Source organism: Canis lupus, chromosome 9 (assembly GCF_003254725.2).
Source record: "Canis lupus dingo isolate Sandy chromosome 9, ASM325472v2, whole genome shotgun sequence".
Taxonomy (NCBI): Eukaryota; Metazoa; Chordata; class Mammalia; order Carnivora; family Canidae; genus Canis; species Canis lupus.
This window is the reverse complement of record NC_064251.1, coordinates 10,861,004-10,884,091: the sequence shown is the minus strand read 5'-3', so window position 1 is coordinate 10,884,091 and position 23,088 is coordinate 10,861,004. Positions and strand designations below refer to the sequence as shown.

General features: G+C 35.4%; 2 protein-coding genes across 7 annotated transcripts in view; both read right to left on the bottom strand.

Annotated features, from left to right (window-relative positions):
• The window catches only part of ABCA6 (ATP binding cassette subfamily A member 6), a 114,559-nt gene extending 109,342 nt beyond the window's left edge, over positions 1-5,217 (bottom strand). Inside the window, exons 1-2 of one of the 4 annotated variants that reach the window (XM_035721586.2) lie at positions 5,036-5,217; positions 4,882-4,958 (exon numbers count right to left, since the gene is read on the bottom strand). The gene's annotated coding sequence lies outside the window, so the exon portion shown is untranslated. Of the gene's footprint in view, positions 1-4,881 lie in introns of all 4 variants that reach the window. The other 3 variants (XM_035721591.2, XM_049113955.1, XM_035721587.2) reach the window with 3 other exon arrangements.
• Positions 5,218-11,408: 6,191 nt separating this feature from the next.
• ABCA5 (ATP binding cassette subfamily A member 5) overlaps positions 11,409-23,088 on the bottom strand; it is a 73,009-nt gene continuing 61,329 nt past the window's right edge. For all 3 annotated transcript variants that reach the window (XM_025436505.3, XM_025436506.3, XM_025436507.3), the window contains exons 29-39: positions 22,596-22,722; positions 22,173-22,290; positions 21,987-22,078; positions 18,158-18,333; positions 17,724-17,799; positions 17,506-17,600; positions 16,398-16,517; positions 14,732-14,881; positions 14,286-14,365; positions 13,133-13,188; positions 11,409-12,395 (exon numbers count right to left, since the gene is read on the bottom strand). In XM_025436505.3, coding sequence (XP_025292290.1) covers positions 12,288-12,395; positions 13,133-13,188; positions 14,286-14,365; positions 14,732-14,881; positions 16,398-16,517; positions 17,506-17,600; positions 17,724-17,799; positions 18,158-18,333; positions 21,987-22,078; positions 22,173-22,290; positions 22,596-22,722 — 1,198 coding nt within the window. In that variant the 3' untranslated portion in view covers positions 11,409-12,287. The remainder of the gene's footprint in view (positions 12,396-13,132; positions 13,189-14,285; positions 14,366-14,731; positions 14,882-16,397; positions 16,518-17,505; positions 17,601-17,723; positions 17,800-18,157; positions 18,334-21,986; positions 22,079-22,172; positions 22,291-22,595; positions 22,723-23,088) is intronic.

Sequence of the window (23,088 nt, the reverse complement as noted above, 5' to 3'; positions counted from 1 at the left end):
TGGGACTTCAATCTATCTTTTTTTGTGGCATATGATTTGGCCCATAACAAACACACAGGCAGTACTGAGTGAACTCAATTTTTATAGCTGATGGTCATTTGACAGTTTTTCTTACCCCCATACCCATGCTACTGAAACTAAATGAAACTAAGCTCTCAGATCTTGCCAATGACCACTGACATCTTGGTATCAACATCTGCAGTACTGTTTTCTTTTGTTTTGTTTTATCTTTCTGTAGCATTTTACACTGTTGAGACCTATTGCTAGGAACTCTGTTACAAGTTACCATTTTCCTTCTCTGACTTCTCTTTTTCTAACAATCCTCAGTTTATTTATGTCCCTTTGCACTTTTTAACTTCAAATTTTGGCCTTTCCTTTAATAAATATATCCACCCTTTCAGCTTTATCCTAGATCTATGTTTCCAGCCATCACCTCCTTATACTGGATCTATTTATTTCATTTTGACACATCAAAACTCAAGTGTCTAATTTATCTTCCCAACACACTTGGCTCACTAAGCCTTTTCTTTTCTTTTTTTTTTCTTTTCTCTTACCAGATACCCAGTTGAGAATCTCAACACTTGTTGAATGGATAAAGAAGATGGGTGTGTGTGTGCATGTGTGTTCATGTGTGTGTGCAATAGAATATTACTCAGCCATAAAAAAAGAATGAAATCTTGCCATTTGTAACAACATGGGTAGAACAAGAGGGTATTATGTTAGGATAAATAAGTCAGCCAGGGAAAGACAAATGCCATATGATCTCACTCATATGTGGAATTTCTGAAACAAAACAGATGAACATAATGGAAGGGAAGGAAAATTAAGATAATAAATAAAATAAGATGAAAATAGAGAGGGAGACAAACATAAGAGATTCTTAACTCTAGGAAACAAACTGAGGGTTGCTGGAGGGGAAGGTGGTGGGGCGATGGGGTAACTGGGTGATGGGCATTAAGGAGGGCACATGATGGAGTGGGCACTGAGTATTATATGAGACTGATGAATCACTAAATTCTACTCTTGAAACTAATAATACAAGTTAACTACATTGAAGTGAAAAATTTAAAAATAAATAATTTTAACATTTGTTTTGTGTTTCTCTCTCTTCCTCATAATCAATATCAATTTAATTACCAAGCTCTACTGGCACTTAGGGGCTTATGTAGATCTCTAGAAAGGGCATTATGTTTGCCTTGTTGGATTTAGTCTTTTTCCTGGACTGGAGAGCTGGATTGAGGAACTAGTTCTCTCCTCAGATTCATCTTTTATAGTTATACCAAAAGTTAGCTTCTTAAATATTCTTCTGTTATAAGTTGATTGATTTGTGCATCCCAGGTTTATTTCTCGCATAAATAAAAATAATTCAGGGATGGCTGGGAGGTTTAGTGGTTGGGCATCTGCCTTCGGCTCAGGGCATGATCCCGGAGTCCCAGGATCGAGTTCCACATCGGGCTCCTTGCATGGAGCCTGGTGCTGCTGTCTCCGCCTTTCTCTGTGTCTCTCATGAATAAGTAAATAAAATATTTAAAAAACAATTCAGATTTCTTTAGAAAAGTAACTATATTTTCAAAAATTCACTTCCCTTTTCTCTTGTTCCCAGTTATGAATGATATTTTATTGCTAGATCTTTTTAAAAAGAATAGCTTTAGTTTTAATGATTGAAACTATTATTTCCACTCAATGGTTTTTTAAAAGATTTTATTTATTTATTCATAAGAGACACAGAGAGAGAGGCAGAGACACAGGCAGAGGAGAAGCAGGCTCCCTGTGGGAAGCCCAAGGCAGGACTCCATCCCAGGATCCCAGGATCATGACCTAGGCCAAAGGCAGACGCTCAGCCACTGAGCCACGCAGGTGCCCAACTCAACGATTTTTACTTTTGTTATTATGCCCTCATTTTTATTATGAAATATCTCCAACATATAGGAAAACATAGGGGAATGTAACAAAATACCATGTATATGTTCCCCAAACTTTAAAAAATTAATATTTTGTCACATTTAAACTGTCCTTTGTAATCTCTCCCTAATCTTATGCCTGTTCCTTTAGCCCAGGGCATCTCTTCCCACTCATTTCTGCTTTATGAGTTATATATGAATTCCTGAATAGAATATACTATTATTTCATGTGTTTGTAAATTAAAAGAATAATATAATACTACATATTTTATTCTGCAACTTGCCTTGTTCACTTACGATTTTACTTATATTTTATATATCCATGTTGATACATGTTGATCTAAATAATTTAACTTTTTTAAAGAGTGAATAAAATACAATTCATTTAAAACTTACCTAGTGCTGGTCACTACGTCTCCAGACAGTTTTTCATTCTTACAAACAGGCTATTGTGACATCCTGGCAACTGCCTCCTTTTGCATATATGTAAGAATCTCTTTATGGTGGTGGGAAGTAAGAAAAACTGGTGCTCTTAATCAGTACACCTATAAATCGGAAATGTCTCATGGACCCTACACAAAATATTTGAAATATGAGTGGAAACCCTACAATGCTGAAGAATTGATGGTGATAGAAAGGGAGGTGGGCGGGGGGTGGGGGTGACTAGGTGATGGGCACTGAGGGGGACACTTGATGGGATGAGCACTGGGTGTTATTCTATATGTTGGCAAATTGAACACCAATAAAAAATAAATTAAAAAATTTTTTCAAAAATAAAAAAAAAGAAGACTTAAAAAAAAAAAAAGAATTGATGGTGATGGTGATCTATTCATTTCCCAGCTATCTAAGCACATAAGGTTGGATCATTATACAGATTTACATATTATACTAACTCAATTTAGCTGCAACATGACTGAAAAGGATTTCTACAAAATAAAAAAGTGTGCATTACTGAGGGGTTGGTACTAGGCAGGATGAGCACTGGGTGTTATATGTTGGCAAATTGAACTCCAATTAAAAAAACTAAAAAAAAAGTGTGCATTACAAATTATTTTAATAATGCACATATAGGTGAAAAATAAGAAAATGGCACTTCAAGTATGAAGCATGGCCACGTATTCATAATTGACAAGAACTCTTCCATCTTTATCTCATCCTATCTGGTTTATTGTTGTAAACATTTTATATTAACACAGTAATACATGTGGGACGCCTGGGTGGCTCAGTGGCTTAGTGCCTGCCTTCGGCTCAGGGTGTGATCCTGGGGTCCCGGGGTCGAGTCCCACATCAGGCTCCCTGCATGTAGCCTGCTTCTCCCTCTGCCTGTGTCCCTGCCTCTCTCTCTGTGTCTCTCGTGAATAAATAAATAAAATCTTTTAAAAAAAGATATAAAGTCAAGATTGTATTATCTACCTTGTATCCATAGCTCCTAACCTAGTGTTTGGGCCACTGCAAGAATTTAAACACAAAAGACACTGAATTTAATCACTGACTACTATGCATATGATCAAAGCCATTTGAGTCTAGGGGCCAGCTGGCTATGCACCAGGCTCCCTTTCCCAACACACACACACACACACACACACACACACACACACACACACCCTCAGAATGTAAAACTCCTTTGCCACAAAAAGTCAGTCTTTTAATTATGCACTCTTTACAAATTTGTCTTTTCTGATCTAAATGATCAAATAGCTTTAGGGTGAAAATCAAGTAGAGTGAATTTTCAGAAACTCTCAGGGAAAGGAACTAAACCCTCCAAAGTCTGTTCCTGAACTGTCTCCCTTCCTTAGACCATTCACAATTTTTGCCCGGACACCTCAGGCTTCCCTGTATCCAGGATCTTCTCAAAGCAGGTGATTGAGATATCCATTTAAGTTTGAAAATCACTGTTTAGCTACTGCAAATTCTCATTTCTCTATGCTTTTCACAACTGACCACTTTTGACTGATTATCTTCAATTGACCTAGCAGGAAGACAGGAAGAATAATAAAATTTCAGTCACTACCAGCTACCTTTGGCAACACACACCCTCATATGTGTGTGGAGTTGCATGCATACTCAGAGATCTACCTATTACACACATTGCTTTTAATGAGTGAATTCAATGTTGTAAGTGCCATAGGGCAGAAGCCAGATCCCACGAGAGGCTTAGTAGCACTCTCTGAAAGACATCAAGAACATAAGCTCTGAAGTCACACTGCCTGGATTCAAATCCCATTGTGCTACTTAGGAACTCAGTGTCATTGAGTAAATCATTTAACTTCTCCGGCCTCAGATTTTCCAGCTATAAAGTGGAGGGTGAAAATAAAGATCCTTAATTCTTAAGGTTGTTGTAAGGATTAAATACAATATTCAACACTGGTGGTAAATACATGCTCCAACTTTAGCAAGTACTAGAATCACCTGGAGAGTTTGCTCTAATTACACAGATGGCTGGACCCCACTCCTGGAGTTTCTGATTTGGTAGTTCTGGGGTGACCCGAGAATTTACGCTTGTAACAATCCCCAGCAGATCCTGACATGGGCAGTCAGAAAACCACTGGTCTACAAAAAGTGCACAGAACAACAGAACAATGCCCTGCACAGAGTACGTACTCAAAAAATATTATCAATTACTACTTCTAAAGCTTAGTTCTTAACATATCAAGTCTCTTCTAACAGCAGGAATTATCTTACTTTTAAAGTTTTCCCCAAAAAACTAACAGTTTTGTTTTGACTCATCTTGATGCTTTGACCCACCTGAGAATTATCATTGAAATACTTAAGTGATTGTTTACATGGGAAAAAAAATAAACTGAATTTTCTCAAATATGTATCACTAGATTTACTGTTGAAACAAAATAAGAAGTAAATATCAGAGACGGTAGTTTATCTTTATTAACAATGTTATCCCCAAAGCACCTTTTCTGGCAGTTTCTTTTTACCATCTCTGCCCATCTCCCTTCCAGTTATCCCAGTTACCAATAAAACTTACTTTCCACGTAAGAGATAACACAGGATTCCCCGGCCACCTTTTGGAGAGTTCCTGAAAAGTTTTGGATTTTGTGGCTCCTTAAAATGAACAGAAGGTGGGATTTAAAAATCCAGCCTCAATCCCTGTCTACCACCCACTTCCTGTGCTTTCTAACCTCCGGCTGTTCAGCTTTCTTCCATGTGATGAAGGGCTAGACAGTCTTCTTGCTCATCCTCTTTCTTGTTCTTTGTTCGGACATCGTGAATGCTGCTGTCTCGTTACTTCCCAAATGAAGCAGCACAAGGTTCTCGTGAACCTTGACCATTTGACTCCGTAGAGTTCAGCCTCAGGCTTCCCAGACTGCCTTGCTGGCTCCAGTTTGGGCTCTTGGGCCATTGCTGAAGCAGCCTTACTCTACCCTTCTCTGGTCCCAGGGAAGTTCCCCATCAGCACAGCCCTCTGCTGCTCTCTGCTGGTCAGAGGGGTTCACATTTTGCTGGGTCTCTACTAGGCACCTGCAGCAAGTCCCCCCCACACACACTTCTTGGTCCCTGCAGTGAGGCGGGAGGATGAGGATACTGGGCCTTAATTGTACAGCTTGAGATAACACGTTTTTGAATAAAAACCTGCCACATTTCCAATGTGAGATTCATTCTCCCCCAGCACAGAGCTCTGCGTTTAAATTGTAAATTCTTATTCTAAATTCTTTTGACTTTCAGTTAGACTAAAATGACCAAGAAAACTTCAGTGGCTTTTTATACAATTTAGTTCTCACCTTTTTTTCCCCCAGCTGCATGGGAAAGTCCATGAGGGCCACAAGACGACCCTGGGTTTGCATCTTTTATTAGCAATACTATATATGACTGTTAATGGCCCTAAGTCAGATACTATCTGTAGAATTTCTTTAAAGGTTCTTACCTTAAACTTCAAAATGTAAGCAAAGCTTTACTGCAACGTGTGGATCTGCCATAGTGTCTTCGCAGATATTTATGTTTATTTCAGGAACTCCTTTCTAATATTCATAATACAGGCTTAAAATAGGCATACCCCCTCCCCCAAGATAAACTCCTTCCTAAATTGGGAACCTCATAAAGAAATGGGTAGAGAATAGCAGATAAACTTTACACGTAATAAGAAAAATCACAAAATAATCAAAATATAAGAGTAACAAAATAGCACTGAGAGAAAACTTCATTATGCAGAGACCTTCAGAGTAAGTTTGCATAGTCTCTCAAACCCTGAATGTTTATTTAAAAAATTAGAATTTAACACCTGAAATTAATATGACATTATTTGTCAACTATACTTTAATAGTGACTTTTTAGAAGAAAAAAAAAACCATTAGAATTGAAAAGATGTGTCTATTAACTTAATTTGAGTCAGAACCAGGAACTAACCTCCCTTGAACACCAGCATATGAAGCATACCTCTATATGGAAAAACCAAAGAAGAGTATTAAAGACAACTTTTCCACGGAAACCACTGGGTAAATGAACTGAATCTACTTTCAACCCAAATCTATGAGTTAATGTCCTCAAAGAGGGAGATCTTGCCCTCAAGGAGACATTTGACAAAATTGAAGCATTTTATTGTGCTACTGGCATTTAATAGGAAGAGCCCAGGGATGCTGCTAAATATCCAACAGGGCAGCCTCCCACCCAGTCCCCCAACACGCACAACAAAGAAGGATCCAGCCCAACTGTCAATAGGGCCAAGGTTAAGATACTTGGCATTAAAGAATCATGAATCATCTTTGTGCAAAATTGATATTATAACAAAAAATCCAGTATACTTTGGACAGTAAAGGGAAAATGAATGTTGTTCTCCAGTACAGCATTATTTGTGTTGCATTTTGTTCTATCCCCTCTGCAGCACAACATCTTACCAAGGCCTCCAATAACACCACTTCTTGCTCATCTGGTCTATGATGTCAAAAAAGTAGACAATGCCATGCTCTTTGGGATGCCCAGCTGATCCAAGTTTCTTTGGAATATGTTGAGGGTGGGAGGACTCTAGTCTAACCTTAGGGCAAGATTGAAATGTACTTCGACCATTCCATATTAATGCAAAATCTTCCTGATTCTCTGATTGGAATAGAAAAATCATTTGCCAAATAAATTAGCAGCTGAATACCACATGACAGAAGCTGTTCTTAATCCACTCTTGCAGAACTGCATTATCTGGCTAAGCTGCTAAATAGGAGCTATTATTTGGTTGAGTTTGCAGTAGACTGCCATCTTCTGAGTCTGGTTTCTGCAGGGGCTAGATTAGTATGTGAAAATGGGAGGTGTAATAAAGGCTACATCTACCTGCATCTTTAATTTCTTCCATTCTCTCTACATCCCCCCCTCCAAGAATGAAATGTTGGTTTTATTTCCTATCCTACTGAGAAGAGGGCAGTTTTAAGCACTTCTCTTTGGTCTTCCCACTGTACTAGATTGAATAGTGTGCCCTTCCCCTCAAAATTCATGTTTTCTGAGACTTTTATTTCTAAATAGGGTCTTTGCAGATGTAACTAGTTAAGATGAGGTCATATTGGAATAGGAGGAGCTCTCAATCTGAAACGACTGGGTGTTCTTAGAAGACAACATACACCAAGACAACAGATTCACAAGGAAGATGACCATGTGACAAAATCGGAGTTAAGCAACTGCTAGCTAGGGAACTCCAAGGGTTTCTGGCAACTACCATAAGTGACAGAACGGATTCTGCCTCTGAGCCCCCCCTCCTCCCCCCCCCAGGATCCAACACTTTGAATGTGGACTTCTGGCCTCTATAACTGTGAGAATAAAATCTGTTATTTTAAGCCACTTAATTTGTGGCACTTTGTTATGGCAGCCTTAGGAAACAAACATACCTGTTATAATAGTTCTCTAACATAAAGAAAGGCCACCTGAACAGCTGTCAGTTAACTCTTTGAAGATAGATCCAGATTTTATGCTCATATTAGCATTTAGTTTACTTCCTAGATAGTCTGTGATCCGTTTTGATCATTAAATGAGCAACCTAACCACCATCCATGTCTTAATTTCCAGTTATCAAGAGGTAAACTTGGGTGACCTTAAATGGCTCTTTCATCGGTAAATGTGTAGAGATGGTGAAAAAATTATTTCAAATTATTGTATGGACTTTTTGGAATCCTGCTTTTTTAAAGATTTTATTTATTGATTGATGACAGAGAGAGAGAGATAGAAAGAGAGGGAGGGAGGGAAAGAGGCAGAGACACAGGCAGAGGGAGAAGCAGGCTCCATGCAGGATGTGAGCCCGATGTGGGACTGGATCCTGGGTCTCCAGGATCACACCCCAGGCTGAAAGCAGCACTAAACCACTGGGCCACCAGGGCTTGCCCTGGAATCCTGCATTTATGCATGTGTGGGAGTAAGCCTTCTAATCATGTAGTTTTGTCATGTCCATTTTTAAGATGCTTGAAATTAAGTTTATTTGCTTAATTTAAAAAGGTGATTAATTAGATTTGCAAGCATATCCTAGGTTCCTGGGAAGAATTTGTCCATTAAATTTAAAATCTTGTCTAAGTGTTTGGAAGAATCAAAGCTATCCAAAAATCCTAAGGAATTCAATAAATATATAAGTAGTGTTAAGTATTTGGGAATAATTTAATCTATAAACATAACAAAATGTAAGTGAAGTGGTTGCTTTATATTTTCACAAAATAGAACTGACAAAAAAAAAAGAACTGACATAAAAAGGTCTACAAGAATAGCGTTTCAGCTTAAAATATAAATGTGAATTAAAGCACAAGTAATTTTCAATGTTCCCTCTGCACTTGAAAACTCCCAACAGATACTAAGAAATGATTACTAACAATTATTAGTGCCAGGTTTTTCCATTTTTAATGAGCCACTCGTTATTCATTTATCAACACTAAATAACAAAAAACTTCATTTTAGTATACAAAATGAAAGGTTTATCTTAAATTTTCAGTTTTTAAAGCTTATTACTAATAATATAGTATTTATTTTTCTTAAAGAGTAGCATTGAGAATTTACTTACATATGACACATTATGAATAAAAAATAAGTAAATTTTGACCTTAGAAGAATAGCTGATATAAAAATTATTCACCTGAGAATAAATTCTTTAATTGTATATAATATGTTCTTTCAGGAGAGAAAATGAAAAATGGATGTTAGCCATATTAAAAATACATTAAGGATAAGCATTCCTATTTTTCAAAAATCAGTGCCTATTTATGTGTTACATGAAAATACAGATGAAAATACAGTTTCATCAAACTCATAGTACAATCAGAATGAAATGCATGACCAATAGAACAATAAAAACAAGGACAACACTTACCCTAAGTAGAATTAATTGTGCACCAATAAAAGTGTTAGTACCACTAGCAAAGCATTTGTGCTATTATAGTTACATAAGTGTTGATCTTCCTCCTGCTAGTGAGATCTCACAGGGCCAAAATGGATAGTTATCTTTCTATCCAAAAAACTCACTGCTTGAAAGATCATCACTCAAAATGGTCTGTTGCATTAAATTACTCTAAAAATATTTTAACAACCTCAAAGTAATTGATTTAAGGTAGTCTATGCCAATTTACAAAAGAAATGTTTTTAAAGAAAACCTACAGCCTTTTGTTCTCTACTGATAACAAACTCAAAAAAAAAAAAAAAAGAGCAGACAAAGTGAAATGTATATTCATCATCATGTTTTCATGGTTACCATCTGCTTGAATCCCAACAGCTGCAGACAGAGGTTTGCTTTAAAGTCAGTAACCAGAGTCACTGAGTAAAGTCCAGGCTTTATTCTGAAAATTTGATCATAGATGGAAAATATAAACTAGGTGATGCTGTTTTTTCCAACTTTTGCCTAATGTATGTATTTATATTTATTGTTGGTATAGAAAAAATTTAAGATCGAGAATTTAAGACACTTTGAAATGTGTTCAAAAACATGAACTATCCACTGTAAATAAAGATAAACTTCCTTTTGGACTGTATCCTTTTCTTCACTCACCCTTGCTTTCCTAAGTATTAAATTTTACTTTCGAATTTAAATAAAAACTCTAAAAAAATTATACTTCTGAATAGGAAAGATTTTACTACTGTGAAAAAGGGAATATTCCTACATATAATTTATGATCAAAAATATATTCACCCTATGTAAAAACAAAAAAATTAAAGTCTTTTTTAAAAAAAGCTTATAAGAGCACAATAATAAAATAACTGAACATAATGGATAAGAACCCAACTGCCAACTACTCAGCACAACCTCAACTTTGACTTTCCTTTTCGTTGGTCACACAATCACAGATGCACAGTGAATGTGGCAAGTCAATGTGCAGGAGGAGCAGGTAATGTTCTCAGTCAGCTACGTGCTATTTAAAAGAACACATTTTCCTCAGTGTGGTCAGGTCCTAAGAAACTACCTTTTCAGTGACTGTTCTAGCGAATTAGGGATTGCTTTGTTTCTTAAACTGAGTTTAAGTGCTCCAGGCAATACAGGACTATAAAAATATACGCTAAAAAAAGAGGCCCCTGGGTATTTATATGAATACTAGTTACTGAAAGGTATCTCTTTAAATTTACGGCACCATTTAGCTGTGACTTGCTTTAGAAAATGCACAATGCTATTTAATTACCTACAAAGGTAATGATTTTCTTTCAAATGTGTCTTGAGTTGTATTTATTATGCAGTACTAAAAGTTCAGTGAAAGTTACAACTTTTACTTAAGATGTAAAAGTGAGATTCTCAGGTGAAGAATCCAAAAGCTTGGTATCATGAGGTAAGTGGCTGTCAGCTGCTGATCGAACATGAAAAACTAGTGCCAATTAAATCTTAAAAGGAGAAATACCTTAGCAGTGGGTTGTAAAATCCAAGCAGAGACTGTAGACAGTTCAGTTAGACTAGTGACAGATTAGAGCAGATAATCTCTGACAAGTCATCAGAGGTAGCTGGAAAGGTAGGTATCTTTAGAAATATATGTAAGTTGCCAAAACAATGGGGAAGTATTAGTCATAGACCTTGGGCTGAGAAAGAACTGCTAGAGCCTAAAATGACAGATGCCTTATAGTGTAGTGTTAAAAGTTCACTAAGTTTCCCTAAGTTAAAGAGTTAATAGTATTTCAGTAAAGGATTTGGGTATTTAAAATAACTCAGTGCCAAATTCTTCCGTTCCTTTTTTTTTTTTTAAACTCTTTATACTGTAATACTCATACTCCCAACATATTTGTCTTTGCAAGTTAATACTTCCATTCATCCGGTGGAAATACAATGTCAGCTAGTATTATTTATACTACATTATACCTGTAGTCCATACACATGGGCTCTACCAGGAAATATTTCCAAGATTACATTAACCATAACCTTACTTCAATTCTGACAGAGCAAAATTCTGGTTTCTCATTAAAGTGAATTATGTATAGTTTTCTTCTAATCCTTAAATCCCAAAGGTTTATTTATCTCCCGCCATGTGCCACAGTGAATCTGAGGTGAGTTACTAATTAACCTAGACAGATATACTTAAAACTCTATAAAGGAGATATTCAAATAATAAAGTTTACGAACGAAAATGATTACCCAACAAATTATTTTATTCTGTAATAAAATATAATGTGCCCTTTGGGAGAAAGATGACAAAAAAATTTATATGTTCCATGAAGTGTACAGGAAAACATATGGTCAATTCTTCCAACTGTGTAGATGATGTCATTCTAACCGCAATCAGGCTATTACATAGTAAGACTAGAGAAAGTCTTCCTTTAATTATAATTAAAACACCTGTGAATTTTATCATGAGCAGAAGAAATGTTTCTTCAACGACCTAAATCATCTATGTCTAACATCACCTAATAGAACAAGGTCTCATTTCACTTATTATGATGAATGAGTGCCACCTAGCGGATGTCACCTCCTGCAAACCTCTATCTGCACGGGACTACCTAGTGTTTACTGCTCTCTGGGATGTCAACTTCCACTCAAAGTTTCTTTAGAAATTAAAAAAGAGAAGCAAGAAATTTTTGCTTTATATTTCTTGTCTATGTATTGTTTATGTATTAGGCTTTTTAAATTTAGACTGAGATATCACATACTCAAGTAACAAGATGGTATAAATTTAAAAATAAAGATAACCATTAAAAATAAAACTATTGTCACTATTTCTTTAAATCGTAAATTTAAAAGCACTATTTTTGAAAGGTAAAAAAGTAAATATTCGACCTCACATACAGACTGCAGTTCAATATGCTTCATGTACAAACATGCAGTTTCAATTATTTATACACAAGTGTTATTTAAAGAAAAGCAAAACACACAACCACAGCATTTCAATCAAGGAACTTAGGAAAATCCCAAATGCTTTCATGGTTCTTCAGTTACCATTCAAATAATATATCTTTTAAACCAAAGTCAAAGTAAAAAAAATAAGTTCAGTAAACAGATTGAACTGTACATATTCAAAACACCACTCTGTCTTCCTGTGTTCTTTCCCACCAAAGTGTGCTGTTTAAAGTTCCACAACTGCTATCTTCTTCCTCTTGTTCTTTAGTGAGTTCTACAAAAACCTAATGAAAGTAAATAAGTGAATATAGTATTCTGTATTGCAATGATCTCGAAAAATTTTTAATTACATCTGACACAGTGTAAGGCTACATCTAAGTACATTAACCATTCAAGTATTAAGAGATATACTGGCATTAATATTATTTAAACAGATCCTTTAAATCACATACAAAGATGGATGTTATAAGGACTAAGATTGTTTTCTGATTAATATATGTTAAGTAGCACTGTCATAAAAAAATAATTTATAAATATTTAAGCAATGTAACTTTAGATATATGAAATAATATCAACAACCTTCATTTTCTTTACTAAATAAACAACAATGAACTTTTCCAAACAAATAGATGGAAAGTCTAAAGGTTTTTTAAAATTATACAAAATTTAGGTGTATTGTACAGCAATCTGTCTCTGGTTCACAAACACCCTCTCTCTCCAATATAAATCTAAACAACTGAGGGTGCCTGGTTGGCTCAGTTAGTCAAGCTTCCAACTCTTGGTTTCAGCTCAGGTCATGATCTCAGTGTCAAGAGATTGAGCCCTGCATGGGGCCCCGAGCTCAGCGGGGAGTCTACTTCCCTCTCCATCTTGTTCTGTACCTCCCCTAACCCGGACACATTCTGTCTCTCTCTCTTTCTCAAATAAATAAATCTTTAAAAATAAATAATTAAGTCTAAACAATTAAATATCAGACATTTTCTTCTATAAAAGAATTTTTAAAAATTGAACTTTATAGTACCTGTTCCAACGTTGCTTGAGAAAAGCTATATTCTTCAATGGCAAAAGTATGTTTAGCTATTAAAATATGAAAACAATATTTTACTTATTAGTATTTATAAAGAATAAAAATGGCAGTAACTACTAAATAGCTAACAATCTGTTTAAAAAAAAAAAAAACACTTCTATAATCAGTCATTTAAATTTGAAGCTGCCAAAACATGTTACTTTACTCTATCTTGGTCCCCTTGTCTCCCTCAGGATCACAACTCTTCTGCAGCCGAGACACCACACCTGCAATGTTACTTGCCTCACCTCGTCTTTGCGGAGCATCTCCTGTTTACCCTCCTCTGTCTTCCGTACTATGCCTTTTCTCATAACTTCTTTGGCTTCCTACTCTATGTCCCATTGCCCAATTTCCAATACAGCCTGGTCTGAATTTCTTGCACTAGATTCTGGATATAATTTCTATGTCCATATGCTTTTTTTGTATTTATTTTAGATCCTTTAACAATCTAATCTAACACCAAATTTTCTGCCTTTTTATTTATTTCTGTAGTGAAATTCTCCTCAAGCAGCATTAGGTTGTTTCATAGTTTATAAATTCCATAAAACAGCTTGTAAAAAAAAAAAAAAAACAGCTTGTATATGAATATCTGTTCCATACAGGAGCTTACCTCTCTCCACTTGCTACCAGGTATCTTTATCCTGCCAACCATTTATTTTAAAAAATGCCAAGTTTCAATAAGCTGCTTTAAGCTTTTAGGAATGTCTACATTCCTAACCCATGAATTCTCCTCTCCTCTCTTCTGCTGCCACTGAAATCTTGCTACCATCACTACTTCTAGGGCCTGATACAAAGTGAGGATTCTGGAAACTCAGTGTTCTCACTTCTGGAATGAACCACGAGTGCTAAATAAACTGAACTTTCTCAACAGATGCAATGTGGAAAACCATGGTGATGTCTACTAAAATAGTAAAAGGTTTACACTACAATATAGCTCACCTACCAAACCTCTACAATATTAGTATTTACCTCTATCTTACGTTAAATTAATAAAAGGTTATCTTTTTACTTATAATAGTTCCCACAAAAAAACAGTCTCAATTTCTAAACTTTAAAAAAAAATCTTTTATAAATTGAAAGCTACCTAACGATGGTTTTCAAATCTTACCTTCTTCAAGCTTAGAAAAAGACTGTGAAAGGGATGGAACATCTTCCTTAGGAATCTTATAAGCCAAAATAGAAGAAAAACTGGAAACAGATAAAATATAAAAAAATTTAAAAATGACTAGTATGTTCTAAAGCTAAAGTTCAAACTTTTTAAAGTTCAAAATCATACTCCAACAACTTATTTTGATACATATTTACAAAAAAATTTTGTCTTAAAATATTTCCATGTAAAACAACTCTCAATACTACTGATACGTGAACTTTAAAAAAGTTTAAATACTATTGAATATTACAAGATCTACATTAAGTCAGATATAAAACTCCAGTCATTGGGCTGTATTAGTCCAACACTGGTAATATTAACAGACTTTTTTTTCTAATCCCTAATAGCCAAATTTTATTATTATTCCTCTACAAAAAAATATTAATAATTTTTAAAATCTTTACCTCTCCTGACGGATTGCATTTGGGAAAATATACTGAATTTCTCTTTGAAGACGGTCTACTTCTAGGTTTTCTATCCAGTCCTTTAACTTTATTTCCAAAAAGTAGCCTTTTCCAAATTTACTCTTCAGATGCTGGACGGTCCCGATACATCTGTAGTGATTTTTAAAAGAAAGCTCAGACATAAAATGACTTGACAGTTTCAAAGAATGATTTTTCAGAGGATGATTTAAATTAAATGTTTGATGGAATACTTTTAAATGTATAGAGAAGTTGCAAATATAATACACAGAGTGTCCAAATACCCCTCACCCAGTTTCAGTTTCCATAATATTGTCTTATATTGCCGTGGCACATTTGTCAAAATTAAGAAACCAACACTAGTGTATTACTATTAACTTTATATTTGACTTTATTGGGATTTTACCAGTTTTTCCACTAATGTCCTTTCTCTGTTCCAGGATCTGTCCAGGATACACACTGCACATAACTGTCATGTCTCTGTAGTCCCCACTGGTCTGTGACAGTTTCTTACTCTTTCCTTCTTTTCTGCCTTTGACAATTTTAGGAACTGGGCAAGTGTTTTGGTAGAAGGTATCTCAATTTGGAGTAGTCTGACAGTTTTCCCATAAGTACACTGGGATGAAGGGTTTTGGAGAAAATGCCACAAAGATTAAGTACCTTTCCTATCACATGCTATCAGGGCTACATGATATCCACATGACATTGCTCTGCTGTGATGTTACGATCACCTTCTTTCCACACACTAAGAAGAGACTGGCTAAATTCAGACTCAAACCTAGGAGGTGGAGGATTACCCTCTCCTCTTAGAGGGAGCAGTATTTATATAACCTGTTGGGAGTCTTTCTGTAAGGAAAATTTGTTCTCCTCCTATGTTTATTTATTCAGCCACTTATTTATAGGAGTATGAACTTGAATTATGAATATACTTATTTTATACTTTGGATTACAACCCAATACAATGCTTAATAATTTTTTAAAATAACAAATATCATGAATGGAAAACATTCCAAATTGTTGAATTACTAAGCCAATTACAAAGTAGCTAGCCAGGGATCCCTGGGTGGCGCAGCGGTTTGGCGCCTGCCTTTGGCCCAGGGCGCGATCCTGGAGACCCAGGATCGAATCCCACGTCGGGCTCCCGGTGCATGGAGCCTGCTTCTCCCTCTGCCTGTGTCTCTGCCTCTCTCTCTCTCTCTCTCTGTGTGACCATCATAAATAAATAAAAATTAAAAAAAAAAAAAAAACAAAAAACAAAGTAGCTAGCCATTTTTTAGAAATTAACATATTTCCAAGTAATTCTACAGAAAGCTAACAGATTCAGAAACTCAAGTAAAGGGCTCTCCTGTGTGGCTCAGTTAAGCGGCTGCCTTTGGCTCAGGTCATGATCCCAGGGTCCTGGGATCAAGTCCTGCATTGGGCTCTCTGATCAGCCAAGGAGTCTGTTTGTCCGTCTGCCCCTCCCCTCTGCTTGTGCTCTCTAACACTTGCTCTCTTTCTCTCTAATCAATAAAAAAAAAAAAAATCAAAAACTCAAGTAAGGGTATCTTTTTTAACATTTAAATTTATAATTTTAAGTTTTTGAAATGATTATTCAAAATTCACTGTCACCCTACCCACCCATCCAAACAGCAAAGCGTTCATTTACCTTAACTGCCCAGATACCATGATAGCCACTCGGTCACAAACAGCCTCTGCTTCCTCCATATAATGAGTGGTCAGAATAGCAGCCCGTTTTTTGTTTTTAAATGCAGTTCGAATTGCTCGCCTATAAAACATAAGTAAAATAAACAGAGTAAAGCATCTGAATCTTAATGAAAATCCAAGTATTTGACTAGTTAGGTTAATAAAATTTATCAAATTTCAATTGCTATAGTTATTGTATACTGCCCAATTATGAGTCTTCTAACTTGTTTTTCCTTATTTTTGAAAGTTTATCAAACAGAAATTCCATGATTTCAAATGTTTCTATGCATTAAAAAATAAATTATAAAATTTTATGCTTTCTCATGTTGTAACTAAAATAGCCATGAAATCATAGGGAAAACTTAATATACTTTTGTACCCAACTCCGCATCTTATAGACATGGAAATGTAGGCTCAAAGAGTTTATCAACTAACCGGCTACCTCCATGAATCCTTAGGTAGTCCAACATAAACTCAAGCTAATGTTAGTATAAGAATTATAATTTATATGTTAAATGACTAGGAAAAAATCTTTTAAAAGCTATGCAGACAGGAATACTCTGTATTTTAATAATTACCCAAATATTTATTTTTATTCTGGAATAAATGAAGTATTAATATTTCATGAAAGTATGAAGTATGATAAAGTTTAAAAGTTTATTGGGTGGCTCAGTTGATTAAGTGTCTGCCTCTAGCTCCGGTAAGGATCCTGGGGTCCTGGGATTGAGCCCCATGTGTGGCTCCCTGCTCAGTGGGGAACCTGCTTCTTCCTCTCCCTTTGACTCTCCCCCATCTGCTGCCTGTGCTCTCTCAAATAAACAAATAAAATCTTAAAAATAAATTAATTAAAAATTAAAATAATTAAATAAATAAAATAAAAGCTTATGGGATTCTCCAGAAATAAAAATATTTAATTTTTAATTACTATTTTGTCATTTGTGTAAGATTTTAAATCAATATGTAAATATAGCTAATATAAAAACAAATAGTTTATTAGTTATAATAAAACAAACTATTCTTAAATATGATATACCATAACATGTCTCAAGTGTCTTAAATGTCATACTCACCACATGTGCTGTTTGGCTTTAGGATCCATACCTGTAGATGGTTCATCTAGGAGGGTAATGTGAGGATTCCCCAACATACTCAGGGCAAAACATAACTAGATAAAAAGAAAACAGGGGGAGAGGACTAATAAGGCTTCACATAAGAAATTTTATTAAGACAGTATCAGGCTCTAAACTATGAATAAGACCCACATTTATCTGTTGTTTAATAAAAGTACCTTTCGTTTGATTCCTGCAGGTAGTTTCTTGATAGTTTTCTGAAGATGTTCTTTTAAATCAAGTGCACTTGTTATCCTGCAAAACAGGTAACACAAAGGGATTGTATTATTATCACTGTTTGTGATCATTGATAGCCTTTTTTCTAGAACACTGTTGAAGCTTACTATATAATTAGACCTCTGATTTATATAATTTTAAATTGCTATCTTGATTAAAAGGTTCACTTTATGTTTGACATTTATAGGTATGTTCATTCTGTAATTATAAATAGAAAAATTACATTTTTATAACTATAATTCTGTAAAGAACAGATGAAAAAGTAATGACCATTTTCTATGAAAAGTATGATCCACAAAAAATGCTTTTAAAAATTAAACTCTTAAAATGTGAAATGTAAACCTTTTTTCAGGTAATAAAAAGTTTCCAATTTTACCGATTTATGACTTCTTTCATGTCATTTGCACTCATTCCTTTCACAGCTCCATATATTTCAAAATGTTCCCGCAATGTAATATCTGGCCACAGCGGGTTTATCTGAGGACAGTATCCCATATATTTAATGGAATCATCATCTTCACCTGGGTCTGAAGAATAATCTCCAAGAAATACCTATAAAAATACAAACCAATTTTATTTTATTTTCATTTTTTTAAAGATTTTATTTATTCATGATAGACAGAGAGAGAGAGAGAGGCAGAGACACAGGCAGAAGGAGAAGCAGGCTGCATGCCGGGAGCCCAATGCGGGACTCGATCCCGGGACTCCAGGATCGCGCCCTGGGCCAAAGGCAGGTGCCAAGCCGCTGAGCCACCCATGGATCCCCCAAACCAATTTTAAATAACTTTTGGCTTAATTTATATTGTGAAGAAAGTGGTAAGTCAACTAATTAATTCTCCTTCTTAGAACCAGGAGAATAGTAAGTCAAGTTTTTAATTCTTTTGATGAAGAAAGGACATACACAGCTAAGTCAGAGTTCAGTGACACCATCAGGAATGCAGGTTGATTGAAAAGGCAAACTCTGATTTTAACTAGGATGATCGAGGGACCTCACTGGAAGGTGATATTTTTGCAATGGAGGTAAAGCACATTTAATCATTTGGCTTTCTACAAGGTAAGGAATACCCCCAAAAAGGAAAAGTTAAGGTAAAAACCCAAAGAGAAGAGAGTGCCTGGAATTTCCCAGAAACTGAACGGGCCAGTAAGAAAGAGAGAGAAGAGCAGAAGTCAGAGCTGTTTCGTGAAATTTCCACAAAGTGGTGAGATGCTTAGAATCAAAGGCTGATGACTGGTAGGGTCTATATTAGCTCCTCCATCTCCTGAAGACAGTAAGATTGTCTCCCACAGATCAGGTTGGCAACAGATCTGTCCACCAAAACCTGGCAGGCCAGAAAGGAGCAGAAGGAAATATTCAACATGCTGAAAAATATGTGAACAGGAATTCTTTATCCAGCAAGGCAGTCATTCAGAATAGAAGGAGAGAAAGTTTCCCAGACAGGGCACCCACGTGGCTCAGTCAGAAGAGCATCCAACTCTTGCTTTCACCTCAGGTCATGATCTTAGGGTTGTGGGATAGAGCCCCACGTTGGGCTCCACATGCAGTGGAGAGTCTGACTGGTGGTTCTCTTCCTCTACCTTTCCCCATTTCTTAAAAAAAAAAAAAAAAATCAAACAATCTTTAAAAAAAAAAAAAAAAAGAGTTTCCCAGACAAACAAAACTACTTTTATTAGTTTGGGACCACTAAACTAGCCCTGCAAGAAATTTTAAGAGGCACTCTTTAAGTGGAGGAAAAAGAAAAGACCAAAAGCAACAAAGATTAGAAAGAGCCAGAAACATCACCAGAAACACTAACTCTACAGGTAACACAATGGCACTAAATTCCTATCTTTCAATAATCATTCTGAATATAAATAGACTCAATGCTCCAATCAAAAGACATATGGTATCAGAATGGATTAAAAGAAAGATCTATTTATATGCTGCCTAGAAGAAACTCATTTTAGACCTAAAGCCAGAGTAGCCATACTTCCATCAGACAACTAGATTTTAAAACAAAGACTGTAAAAAGAGATGAAGAAGGGCATTATGTCACAATTAAGGGGTCTATCCATCAAGAAGATCTAACAATTGTAAATGTTTATGCCCTCAACTTGGGAGTACCCAAATATACAAATCAATAATAAACATAAGGAAACTCATTGATAATAACACAGTTAACAGTAGAAGACTATAATACCCCACTTACAGCAATGGACAGATCATCTAAGCAAAAAATCAATAAAGAAAAACAATGGCTTCCAATGACACTGGACCAGATAGACTTAACAAATATATTTGGGACATTTCATCCTAAAGCAGCAGAATACACATCCTTGTCGAGTGCATATGGAATATTCTCCAGAACAGATCACACACTGGGTCACAAATTAACCCTCAACAAGTACAAAAAGACTTAGATCATACCATGCATATTTTCAAACCACAATGCTATGAAACTTGAACTACAAGAAAAAAATTTGGAAAGACCACAAATACATGGAGGTTAAAGAACATCCTACTAAAGAATGAATGGGTTAACCAGGAAATTAAAGAAATTAAAAAAATACATGGAAGCAAATGAAAATGAAAACATGACAGTCCAAAACCTTTGGGATGTAACAAAGGCAATCCTAAGAGTGAAATATATTGCAAATATACTGTCTACCTTAAGAAGCAAGAAAAATCTCAAATATACAACCTAACCTTACACCTAAAAGAGCTAGAAAGAGAAGAGCAAATAAAGCCTAAAGCCAGCAGAAGAAGGTAATAATAAAGATTAGAGCATCAATAAACAATATAGAAACAAAAAAACCTGATAGAAAGATTAACAAAACTAAGAACTGGTTCTTTGAAAGAATTAATAAAATTGATAAAACTCTAGCCAAACTTACCAAAAAGAAAAGAGAAAGAACCCAAATAGATAAAATCACGAATGAAAGAGGAGAGATCACAGCCAACACCACAGCAATACAATTATAAAACTATGAAAAATTATATGCTAACAAACTGGGCAACCTGGAAGAAATGGACAAATTCCTAGAAAACTACAAACTACCAAAACCAAAAGTGAAGCAAGAAGAAATACAAAATCTGAACGGGCCCAAAACAAGCAAAGAAAATTGAAGCAGTAATCAAAAATCTCACAACAAAGTCCAGAGCCAGATGAATTCTACCAGACATTTAATGAAGAGTTAATACCTATTCTCTTCAAACTATTCCAAAAACCAGAAAGGAAGGAAAACTTCCAAACTCATTCTATGGAGCCAACACTACCTTAATTCCAGCATTATCAACAACAGCCAAACCATGGAGAGAGCCCAAATGTCCATGAATGATGAATGGATAAAATGGTATATATACACAAGGAAACAATACTCAGCCATCAAAAAGAATGAAATCTTGCCATTTGCAATGATGTAGATGGAGCTAGAGTATATTATGCTAAGTGAAATAAAGTCAGTTTGAGAAAGAAAAATACCATACAATCTTATTCATATGTGGAATTTAGGCAAGAAAACAGATGAACATACGGGAAGAGGGCAAAGAAAAAAAGGAGACAGGGAAACATGCAATAAGTGACTCTTAATGACAGGAAACAAACAGGTTAGATGGAGGGAAGGGGAGAAGGGATGGGCTAGATGGGTAGTAACTAATGAGGAGGGCATTTGCTGTGATAAGCACCGAGTGTTGTAAGTAATGTATCACTGAATTCTACTCCAGAAACCAAAATTGCACAGTATGTTAACAAAGTTAAATAAAAGAAAAATAAAATTGTCTTCCATTAAATGGGGAGACAAATCACCATGCATGTAATAATTTTAAAAGCAGAAATACTATATATGTATGCATCTGCATGTGTGAAAATTTTATTGTGTATTTTATTTTCAACGATAACCAAAAAGGTAATTTGATCAAGCTGCACTAAGATAATTAACACTAAAAACATAGAATCCTAATCTATCATTAAGAAATTTATTTTAATTAAAAATGTAAATCAGGGATCCCTGGGTGGCTCAGCGGTTTAGCGCCTGCCTTTGGCCCAGAGCGCGATCCTGGAGACCCGGGATCGAGTCCCATGTTGGGCTCCTGGCATGGAGCCTGCTTCTCTCTCCTCCTGTGTCTCTGCCTCTCTCTCTCTCTATGTCTATCATAAATAAATAAATAAATCTTTAAAAAAATGTAAATCATAGTCAGCATCTCCCTCCCACACCCTTATATATCATACCTGGCCTGAAGTTGGTTCAATATCACCAACTAGAATATTGATAATTGTGCTTTTGCCTGCACCATTTGGACCCAGTAGCCCCAAGATCTCTCCTAAAGGAATTGAAGAAAAATTATCATATGTAAATCAAACTAAAAGTGGAAATCACTCTTCTGGAAAAATTATTTAAGAAAAAACAAATACCACCTTTTTTCACACAGAAAGAGACATATTTAGTTGCCACTTTCTTTACTTTTCTTGTAAGAAGAAAATCTTTCTTGTCCTCATATTCTTTATGCAAATTGCTGACCATGATGGCTGGTTTCTAATAAGGGAAATAAAATTTAAAAAGAGAATAATAAATCAGATATACCTATCATGAAATGACAGGCTACTCACAATTCATGTCCATATATCATAAGAACTATATTCACTAATAAGTAGTATATAAATAAATACCCATTTATGACTCAAATGGCTTATTCAAACGTAAGTAGACAAATATATTTTTTCAAAGAAAAGACTTTTTTCATATTGATTCACATGAAAAGTATTTTTCAGATTAATTCCTATACATGAGGAAGTGATCACTGCACGATGAATAAGACTTGGCAGTAAAGACTAAATTACCTCCTCACAACATTGGCAACTCATTAGCTCTTTGACCTTCAGTCTTTCAGCTTTGACATCTTCATCTTCATCCTCATGGTTTGGTGGTTCTGGATGCTTCCTATTTTTGGACTTTGATGAAAGAGTCCTAAATATATATACATAATAGATTTTCAAATAATCAACAGAGTAAAAAAAAATTCAAGCACTCCAGGAGAAAAGACTGAAAATATACAACAATCTGGGATCTGTGGTTATTTCTGAAAGGTGGAGTTACAGAGCTACTTTTCATTCACGGATACCATTTGGATGATGTTATCAAAATTCACTCATTTCTTCAACAATATTATTTATGGCCAGTATGTGTCATGCACTGTTTTATACAAACATAAAAAGATTTAAAAATGCATGTACCCATCCTTCACAGAATTTACAGTCTGGGTATAAATGACATTGCCCAGGGCATAGTGGATGTAGAGAGTTGAACTCAGAACTCCCAGGAACACTAGAAAGG